This window comes from Priapulus caudatus, unplaced genomic scaffold (assembly GCF_000485595.1).
Source record: "Priapulus caudatus unplaced genomic scaffold, Priapulus_caudatus-5.0.1 Scaffold7, whole genome shotgun sequence".
In the NCBI taxonomy this organism is placed as follows: domain Eukaryota; kingdom Metazoa; phylum Priapulida; class Priapulimorpha; order Priapulimorphida; family Priapulidae; genus Priapulus; species Priapulus caudatus.
This window is the reverse complement of record NW_014577068.1, coordinates 940,056-951,261: the sequence shown is the minus strand read 5'-3', so window position 1 is coordinate 951,261 and position 11,206 is coordinate 940,056. Positions and strand designations below refer to the sequence as shown.

Here is an 11,206-nt window from a genome sequence, read left to right as displayed (position 1 = left end):
GATAGTGCTGCGCGGCTGGTACGAGAAGAACAAGCACATCTTCCCGGCGAGCCGCTGGGAACCGTACGACCCCGAGAAGAACTACGACAAGTACACGATCTCAGATAAACGGAAACTCTAGCAACCGTGTGCAGATCTATGTAGATCTACAAGTGCATGGTCTCGGACAAACGGAAACCCTAGCAGCCGTGTGCAGGTCTATATGTAGATCTACAAGTGCATGGTCTCGGACAAACGGAAACCCTAGCAGCCGTGTGCAGATCTATGTAGATCTACAAGTGCATGGTCTCGGACAAACGGAAACCCTAGCAGCCGTGTGCAGGTCTATATGTAGATCTACAAGTGCATGGTCTCGGACAAACGGAAACCCTAGCAACCGTGTGCAGGTCTATATGTAGATCTACAAGTACACGATCTCAGACAAACGGAAACTCTAGCAACCGTGTGCAGATCTATGTAGATCTACAAGTGCATGGTCTCGGACAAACGGAAACCCTAGCAGCCGTGTGCAGATCTATGTAGATCTACGACAAGTGCATGGTCTCGGACAAACGGAAACCATAGCAGCCGTGTGCAGAACAATGTAGATTTATATAGATCTATGAAGTGCACGGTCTTGGACACTGGACTTAGTAGCAACCGAGTGTAAAAATGTAGGAGAACTATGATAACTACAGGGTGTTACTGTCAAATTCATTAATGTGGAGAACTATGACAACAATAACACATTAAGATAATTAAATAATGTTACACTTGGTTCTAACACATTAATGCGTTATTTATAATCAGCTATGTATCAGTACCGATTGATTCTAAACCAACTGCTGGTCCCTGCCACGTTGCCGAATGTGCTAGATGTGTGTAAAAGCCTGCTAATCTCTGGTTACCACAGGCATCTTCTAAAATTCTTATACCGGTCTCTCCTACCGTTAGGAGCCTAAGGGAAGTTTGTGTTTCCATTGCACATTGAGCATAGGTTGGTGAATGAGGTAAATGAAATTTGCGAGCGTGTATCACAAATGCTGTACTGCCTCTGATAAATGAATGCTGAAAGAGAAGGCCGATTGAGAATTTGTAAGAAAGTTGTATCTACTCGATAATTCTATAATACAGTGATAGTTGACATTGACATTGAAGATATTTCTAAGTTGATTGTGTAAATATGTCATTTTCATGTTCCCATGTGAAGAAAAAATTATATAAGAAAACGGAATTGTTTATAGTTTATAATTTATACATTTTTACATTACTAACATTTCAACATAGCTTAGCTACTACAGTTTACTGCTAACGCAACAACCAACTTTTCAACTGGTTGCATTTTTCTTACAAAAAGCATTTATGGGAATTATACAGTAACACAAAACTTGTACAATAACACAACATAACATTACACCATGACGTTATTATAGTGATATATAATCTGTACAACTTGACATAGAGCATCTAAATAATATACAACAAAACGGCTAGTTTGTCTGTCAAAGTATCGGTGCCAGCTCCTATAAAGACAGTGGAGGGTTTAGAAACTTGGATGGTGACGGTGTGTAACTGAATATAATGCGCACACTATGGTTTCAAAGTTACAGCATGCCTTCTAATAGTGAATAAATTTTAAAACCTCAGACATTTTTTCAATGGCTGTAGGGACGTATCCATTAAAAATAAATCGTGCTGTATTACTTACATGTATGCTTTCTATACTTGAAAGCATTTTCTAACCCTAACATATCCATTATTAAATGGAAGCACAGCCACTATTGCAATAGATAATGGTGGCGTGAGGAATATGTTCAATTGAAGTTTCTTTGCCACGTCCTATAAATTGACGCCCTTCTACATAGCTCTCAAACCGTTCTATATCATGTATACATTGTAATTACTGTCCAAAGAACCACCTGATATGATGAGAATAAGACTCCTTAATTATAATGATTAACAGTGTTATTAATATAATATTATTTTAAAGCAATATTTAAAACTTCAGCTGCACCCAGAAAGATTTTCATCCGAGGATTACTTAGTGCATACACTACTGTATACACCAATACGTTCGTCCATGCATAAACTATTCAGTTGTAAAAAAAGGATGCGGTTGTTCCCAGTGATTGCACAGTTTCACACATGTGACACCGAGGCGCTGCAATGACGCGGGACACTTGCAAACATCTGCGTTGCGTGGGTACGCTATTTATGTGTATCTGCGTAAAGGTACTGTCATGCACGTAGCAGCACATATTAATCTTGCAAATTAGCTTGTTTTGGTTCCCACCCTTATCTTAACTGGTTCAAACGTACAAAAGTAGAGTATTTTACCTAGGACGAAATGATTACAAGCTCAACATAAGCTATACTGATGTTGTAAACCAGTCATATAATATAGGTGGGTAGATATTTGCCTGATAGTGATAAAAATATAACCTGCTTACTTGAAACCTGCGTAAGTATTATGGCCAAACTGTCAATAATTACCAGGTTTCAAATGTTTAATGCACAATTGGCATACAATACCGTACGGTATGAAGAAACATAGAATTCAGAAGCCGTACATAAAGTTACACAAACTCCAAGTTCACTGCTCCACATTGCAACAACACTGGCAAGGCTATCAACTAAGACGGTGATAGCTAACTCCAACCCAATACCCAGAATCACAAATTTAATAGTATTTAGCGTTAGACATGCGGCACCACTGTCTGTAAACTTGTTAGACTACAAGAGAAACAATGGCGCAACATTCATGGAAGCACACATCTTTTTCATTCTCCTTGCTCTCCTTGTGGCAGGATCTACTCCTCAAAGCATGAGACAAGACAGGAAATGGTCTTTACTATATTGGCACTTGTTCGAGTACCTTCCAAGAACAATGTGCTGCTTTCAACCTGATAACTTACGGCCAACTCTGTAGGCCTACGTATACTCCCAAGGCCTGCTAAACGTTACTCCACAACATCAAGTTTGATAACACAAACAGACAGCAACGTCACATCACAACATGCTAGGCCATATATCCAAGTCAGGCTTTTATGAGGCCTATACTCAAAGCATAGTTAAACCAATTTCTCCTAGCAAGCTCGGAACAGATAAGACTATAAAAGCAATACCTGGTACCTTGGCAAGTTGGTATCATAAAATAATTTAGTGAGGATACAACTCTGGACCTTTAGCTTTGCTCGGCACTTATCATTAATAGCAACATATCTTCATAAGCAGTATATACTATTATTATCACCACGATAGCACATGAATACTTACTTGAACACCAAGTATATATGCATTATGCATTAAATACTGTAGAATGGAGTCTGGCAACACCTGCCAACTAGAAATGTATTACAACACTACATAAAACATTCACCACCGAGTATTTCACATTTTTGTCATCCACATTCAAACTTGTCACCAGGGACTTCAGAGTAACGGCAGCCATTAATTACTGAATTCGGCCACCAGGTTGAGCCCCTGATGACTGTACCGCTTCCAAGGTCCGTTCTTTTAGACGGTAGGCAAACGCATTTTTGTCTAGATAACGCAGCCTAGTGTTAGCAGGTTGTCTCTGCCTGGCTGAATACTGCAATGGGAAAGTGTTTCGTGTGCGTCTGCCACTGGGCTGATAGCTGGAAGAACTTGACGTTTGACCATTCAACGCCATCAATTGCCACTGGAAAAACAACAACAAACAAGTTTAGTTGAAATTTGTCTGTTTGCAAATTAATAGGACTATTGAAGATCAATGCTATTTCAGAAAAACATTATAGGAAAAATTAAGTTATTCCGTACACAGTTTATGCTGTCACAAAAATATTATTGAATGAATATATGTCCTTGTATAAGGATAATTTCAACAATACTTTTCCTATACAAGTCACATATATACAATAACAACGAAAGCAGGTATTACAATCAAGGATCATCAATCGGCGTTGATGTGATAATGGTTCAAAGACAAATTAGATCAAAGTATACCTTTAAGTGGGTAGTTGGATGACTTTCCCATACATATAAGTCGCTGTATTCCTTCTACAGTTTGTCTCGTTTCTGTATCCTTCTCTTTGGACTTTTTCCCAATTCTCATAACTGTAACATAAATCATAACGCAATCTATTCATACTAATCTTCAGTATCTCACTGTTACAGTGGTTGCTGCTTTATCAGGCCCTAGATAAGTGAGCACATCAGTTCAACGACATGCCTTTGAGAAAGATTCCTTACACACGTTATTGGATAAAGGGGAAAGAACCTCGGTATAAAATATAAATACCTCCCCCCCCATTTCTTGCATAATGATACATGAGAATTAATTAAGCTATTTAAAATTCTGTTGCCATACGGTTAATGCCTTTCTAGAAGGTTTATCCGACTAGGTTAAACATGACTTAAAACGACGACAATTATTACCATCACCAGAACAGTTTGAGTAAACTAGTGGCTGTTCATGTCTTAATTACAGTCAATCACAACTGTCAATTATAACAAACATACAAAAGCTACGCTAGGAGATGTGTAAGCGCTTTAAAAAAATACAATTAAATGTTGATTAACATCTTCCTCCAAAATCCTGAATTTTATTCTGCTTGACTTTGGGGGTGCAGGAGAGATGTGGGGGGAGGGAGGGGGCAAGATAAAATCAACAATCCATAATAGAAATTTCTATTATTTCTATTATACTCTTGATAAAATTCCCAGACTTTGTACATTCGCGATATTCTCGACAGTTGCGAACGACGACCCGTCTTAAGCCTAGTCCAGACCTGCGACTTTTTCATGCAACTCGACAGCGATTTTAGAATCGCTGTCAAAATTGCTGTGAAATCGGTACGTCTGCGGGAACGTGCAATTGCAATCCGTAGCGATTCTGGTCGCTTGCGACGAGTTGCAAGAAATCAAACTGTTTTGATTTTGAGCGACTCGTCACTCCCAATCGCTCCAAAATTGCTCTAGAATTGCTTCGAAATCGCATGTGCGCGCACACGCGGTGGCACATCGACCGATCGCTTGCGGTTGCAGGTTGCAATGACGAGCAACCAAAAATCGCAGGTCTGCGCTAGGCTTTAGCCGTTCTCTCACTTTTCTGTTTCTTCTCTTTGGTGATGAACATCATCGTGAGTGCGGAGACTGCGCCGGTTGCCAACTCTCCGCACGATGGCAGCTTCAGCACCGTCAGCGACCGGAACGTCGACTTCATCGATAACTTCCCGCTAGCGTCCTTCTTCTCGCGGCCGCTCGGAGGGTCCTTGCAGGCGACGGTCGGAGACAACCAGTACTCCACCTGTAGGTCGAGCTCTGCATTGCTCTGCATACCTTGTGAATCCCTGCTGAAATACATACGGAAAACGAGAAGTGCTTAACAGTGATTGTGATCGTGTCAAGTGTTGGGATATACCGAACAGCCACAAACATTATCTAACAAGGCACGAACACACGCACACACACTAAATGAAACAACTGTTATTAGGAAACAAAGTGTATTTTCAATTGCAATTTTTTTTAATGCAACCTCACCAAAAATAAAGAAACATGCTTCTCATATGCAATAAACATGATACTACATGCATATATAAGCATCAATGTAGCACAATTACAAGCTATGCTATATATATTTCTGAATGGGTCCTACAAAACAGTGTATTCTCCTACAACCTCCAAGCAACCACCAATGACACTGACCCAGTGTAGCACTAGCTCCTACCCCCTTATGATGAGCTTACCTCCATAGTGCACTGCACATATCCTCATGTGCCCATCAAATGCACAATGAGACCTACTAGACACGCCCATATAGCTATATGTACATCTATATATATAGTACCTGTATATATAGTATATATGTATATATCTGCCCATGAGCGAAGAATTCACGCTACACCGGCCACTCTAGAAACTGTAGAAACACAGTCTTCCAGTCGAAGTAAAGTTACAGAAAAGCACTCAACAGTTCACAACAGTGTGAAGCGCAGAAGAAAACGAAGATAAATGAAGCGCAGCAGAAAACGAAGACGAATGAAGCGCAGCAGAAAACAAAGACGAACAAAGTGTGCAGACGCTCTCGCGCGGCCGCTCACCTGTTCAAGCTGGAGGAGAGGCTGACATTGGGAGAGCCGGGTGGCGTCGTCGCCTCCTTCTGCGGCTTGTCGAGCAGGTGACTAGAGAGGGGAGGAGAGCCGGAGACGAGCGGAGCCGTCGGCGAGTCCTCCAGCGTCAGATCTACGGACGTCGACGTGTAGCCTGCCGCCGCGCCGCCGCCGCCGCACTCCAGGCTGCTGATCTTCACGTCCTGCACGCGAGACGAAAGCTGACGCTGAGCGGCAGTCTAGCTTATGCTCCGACATACACGACGCGGCAAGCTGAGCATGATACACAGTCGTCGCGCTACCACTAACCTACCGCACACCGCACTAGTATAGAACACTAACATGGGATACTAGTATCGGATACTGGTTTATACATGCTACTCGTATATAGGATACTAGCATACATTATTATAGTAACATATACTAGTATACATGGGATACTAGTATCGGATACTGGTTTATACATGCTACTCGTATATAGGATACTAGCATACAAAGGATACTAGTATCAGATACTGGTTTATACATGCTACTAGTATATAGGATACTAGTATACATTATTATAGTAACATATACTAGTATACATAGGATACTAGTATCGAATAATGGTTTACCTATGCTATTCGTATAAGCTATTCGTATACAGGATACTAGTATATAGGTTCATGGCACTATGTAGTGAACTTGCCATTGAACTAGTCGTACCTACTTGTTTACATGCGCACTTGATGGGTCGTTAAATTTTAGACACACGATTGCTTTCACGAATTTCATATAGTACACATTCGCATTCAATTATCAACAACCATGATTTGGTTGTTAAACATCGCATTTTCCACATGAATTAATTACTGGACAGACAAGTGAAATTCCATTTGCATCATTTTGTTAGGTTGTCACGTGCAGGTAGAGGGCAGCACTTGCTGGAGTACTTACGGTGATGAAAGGTGTGAATGACTGGGAGGAATCCTCTTCGGAACCCTTCTCCTTACACGTGACCATCGCCTCTGCGATTGGTAGCTGTAACACCGCCGACGCACCAGTCAGATAGCGTGACACTCTGTTGGCAAGCTCCTGATACAGGGAATCTGTGAAGAACATGGGCTAACCATTAGTGCATAATGATCAATCTCAGAGATAACTCGAGGGGACCTGTTATTTATAATCGCACGGGAGTTCAGTCAGATCTAAAGACGTGTCGTGAATTGTGGTTCTTATCAACTTCTTGTTAGTTGTTTAGCCTGTTTATGTGTTCAGACTTTGGAGTGCTAACACTTATGCACACTTATTCATCTACATTATGATAGTTTTCGTGATATAATTGTTGTAAATCACTTGATCTTGTTTTTTTTAATAATAGCCAATGATTAATAATTTATGTACATGTGTTTGACATCATTAGCCCTGTTCCAATAAAAATGCAAGTTGGTGGCAACATTGCGATAAATGAATGCATAATTTAAATGAAAATAATGAGCAAATATTTAATTATTGACGATTAATGATTGAAAATTACGATATCTCGAGGGTACTATGCAAATGAATGAGAATCCCACAAACATGTTTATTGCAGCAGTAAACACATATAATACGCCCACAGCATAGCACACACATAGTGTCCTTAAAAATTTGGTTGTAATTAGTTTCTCATCAATAGTGAATAATAACAGATGATATGTACCATGGCTAATTTAAATGGAAATATTTGTAAAACCGGAACTGCATTAACTTAAATTAGTGTAACGAATTTATTAGTACCCAATGAAGTAGAATGTGAGTTAGCAGCTATTGTATTTGTGAATTGAGCTTAACTGACAAGGCGTGAGCCATTACTCAACACTAGGTTGGAAGTTTGAGTGGGTTATTAATGACGAGTTATATAGACATGGACTCTCCGACCACCTAAATATTGCACAATGTTCATTGAAAACAAAATTCCATCAACGTGAAACCAGAGCTTCTGTTGGCCAGAATCGTCACAATACCATCTTGTCAGGATGGTTCGCGTCTTAGGTAACACGTGTGTCGATCACACTTCGTTACCTCGTTTGATAAAGCTGAAGCAATTTGACATACGAGGGTCAACTAAAGTTAACAAAACGAATTGCACCTAATAGCCCGGCAGATATGTGAATGAATTGCGACTTTGATGATACAAGCATGAGTGTTGGCACACTGTTAGAGCATGCCCTAAGGAAGAGATTTAGCTATAGGCCCATCGCATATATAATAGTTAAATGCACATGAGATTTTTGCAGCTAAATATGACTATCTTGTAATGTTAGACGCCATCTTAGGTTAAAGGTCAATTACTTGTTTTGACCCATCTCATGTTGTCTCGTGTCAGCAATGACTTGTGGCAGGTATTATGCTATGCAATAGAGATAGTGTGGGACCAAACTGTCCGTGTCGCAGCAGAATGCCTACATGACCTTGATTGCGATTTAAAATGCCAATATAAGGACTGCTATCTACGGAAGAAAATCTACGAAACAATGGTTAGTATATATATATAATAGACTATTACTACATAATTGTCCGTTTTTGACAATCTTTCTGAGGACATCACACGCACACACACAGGTACAAACACGCATTCACGCACGCACGCACACGATAAACATATCCAAAGTTGTTATTAGTACGTTGCTGCTATTTCCCAGACACAGCTAGCTAATAAAATAATTCAAAATTGTTGTGACCACCAGGTGTGAAACGACTGGACGTTTCCCATCTTTTTAATCATCTGCTTAGGAAGATTCCTACAGGGTAAGAGCTGTGGAATACATTCTGAATATATATATATATATATATATGGACTTGGTTTGTCAAAAACATGTGTATGCACAATACCTGGTTTGTGGTTCTCGGATTTTTCGAAGGCATCTCGCCACAATCCGTCGAGGAATAATGAGTGATATGTGCTGTCTATGCTGCCGAGGTATTTGGCCAGGCACACATTAGGACCTATAAGAGGATATGCAAAAGGAAGCATGAACACCTCACGTCAGACCCCAGCAAACATCAGACAGAAGAACGTCATAAACATACTACCATAAGGAACAGGGGGGGGGGGGCTATTGTCCAAAAAATCGTAAAGTTAATGCTAATATTAATGCCAAGATAACACTTACAATTAATGGTAATGTTAAGACTAATGTTAAGATTAATTTTGTTTCTGACAACGGGCTCAAGATTTACACAAAATTTAGTCTGGGAAATGTAACACCATTGTAGAATGCAAATTAGCAGATAAGTCACAAACGAATGAGTACACACCACCTAAGCTTTGATCATTTATTAATTTGTCTTTTTAATTGATTAATCTTAGTGATTGCGAATTGTAATCCGGGGCCCGTTGTCAGAAACAAAATTAGTCTTAACATTAGCCTTAACTTTACAATGTTCCTGACAACAGGCCCTTAGGTTGTAAGGTGATCATAGGGTCTGCATATGCCATCCTACTATGACACAAATGCCTTTGTAAGGCTATTACTATTATAAATTAAACCCACAAACGCATTATCTACATGTCTCAACAGTAATGGATGCAAAATGGGCACATTTCTCGTTCCATGACTCAAGGAAGCACTCACTATAACTTCTGTTGAGTTCTATATCTATAGTGGTTCCACTTGCGATTATTGAGTTTTCTACAGACTGCAAGCCATCAAAGCATGCAACATGACAGAAAGAGTGTGACAGAAATGCAGGGGCATACGCATGCATGCATGCATATAACCACGCACACACGCACGCGAGCGAGCACATACGAGTGAATGCATGAACGCAATCACAGGCATGTACATACGCACACCTTGGCCACACAGATACACACGTACAAGACAAGGAGACACATGATTTGCACATATATTCATGCATGCATGCATGCACACACGCACACACACACACGGATGTAAGCCCACCTACACAGGCACATACAGATGCACAGACACACGTAAATACATACAGATGTAGGGTCGAACAGATAGACATATTGTATATATATATATATGTATGCTGGTAGAAAGATACGTACGTATGCACAAACACACATAAAAACGTCTTGACAACAGAGTGTGAACAAACCCCTGAGCACAGACCGATACACAGGTAGGCTTGTACTGACACGTTTGGCACAGACAAGCCTGAATATAACAGTCTGTCTGTCAGTGTAACAACTGTCTATATAACAGCTAACAGCCTCTGATGTACGTACCTATAGGTATGACTAGAAAACGAACATAGCCTTGCCAATCAGGAGGCTTCGCTGAGAACTGTTCGACGAATGGTTGCAAAACTGTGTTAACGTAGCGATCACTGCCGGCAATCACAATTTTGATGGGCGACGGCGTCCGACTATTTGTGTTGCAACTGCAATACAGATATAGTGATTGTTGTACAGTAAGTAGTATAATACAGTCAATTGTATAGCAATTACACAATACCACACCAAGTAAATAAACATGTATGACAGTAGAATAGAATAACAAGCATGTGGTATACAAGCATTGGTGATACAATTTACAAGTTATTAATACCACAACTACGATGATGATGATGATGAGGAGGAGGAGGAGGAGGAGAAGATGATTTAAATGAAGACGACGACAATGACAATAATGAAAATGAAGAAGATGACTATCAACATTATCAAAATTATATTAAACTGCATATATACGAATAAAAGCATTGTAATTTCTTCTTAAAATAAATTTTGCTTACAATTTTTGAATTTTGTTGACCAGATGTGAGAGTATGGCCTTAACGTCGCCACTCGTCATCGTGGAAACCACTCTGTGATTGGTCAACTCATGGACCTTGTGAGCAAATAGCTGGCCGTGTTTCTCCGACGTGTCAACTAGGACCGCAGAATCAAGCATGATATCTTCAGACCCCAGCAGGACGCCCAGCTGCTCTAGCAAAGCTTTACGTGGCTGAAATGATCAAACACGTCATATACAGACGCTCCACAGCAATTTTAGGAACTAGAGTCATTTTGGTAATGTGCTTAATTTACTCACACACGTGCATGCACGTAAGCACACGCACGCACGTAGGCACGCACGCACGCACGCACGCACGCACGCACGCACGCACGCACGCACGCACGCACGCACGCACGCACGCATGCA

General features: G+C 40.5%; 2 protein-coding genes across 2 annotated transcripts in view; one reads left to right on the top strand and one right to left on the bottom strand.

Moving 5' to 3' along the window:
• LOC106805715 (protein FAM50A-like) overlaps positions 1–1,195 on the top strand; it is a 9,304-nt gene extending 8,109 nt beyond the window's left edge. The window contains exons 7-8 of the mRNA XM_014807421.1: positions 6–104; positions 421–1,195. Of these exons, the coding sequence (XP_014662907.1) occupies positions 6–104; positions 421–437 (116 nt within the window). The 3' untranslated portion in view covers positions 438–1,195. The remainder of the gene's footprint in view (positions 1–5; positions 105–420) is intronic.
• An 18-nt stretch (positions 1,196–1,213) lies between these two features.
• LOC106805704 (phosphofurin acidic cluster sorting protein 2-like) overlaps positions 1,214–11,206 on the bottom strand; it is a 92,093-nt gene continuing 82,100 nt past the window's right edge. Inside the window, exons 11-18 of the mRNA XM_014807410.1 lie at positions 10,797–11,008; positions 10,291–10,445; positions 8,925–9,038; positions 7,008–7,159; positions 6,063–6,274; positions 5,068–5,315; positions 3,967–4,077; positions 1,214–3,661 (exon numbers count right to left, since the gene is read on the bottom strand). Coding sequence (XP_014662896.1) covers positions 3,543–3,661; positions 3,967–4,077; positions 5,068–5,315; positions 6,063–6,274; positions 7,008–7,159; positions 8,925–9,038; positions 10,291–10,445; positions 10,797–11,008 — 1,323 coding nt within the window. The 3' untranslated portion in view covers positions 1,214–3,542. The remainder of the gene's footprint in view (positions 3,662–3,966; positions 4,078–5,067; positions 5,316–6,062; positions 6,275–7,007; positions 7,160–8,924; positions 9,039–10,290; positions 10,446–10,796; positions 11,009–11,206) is intronic.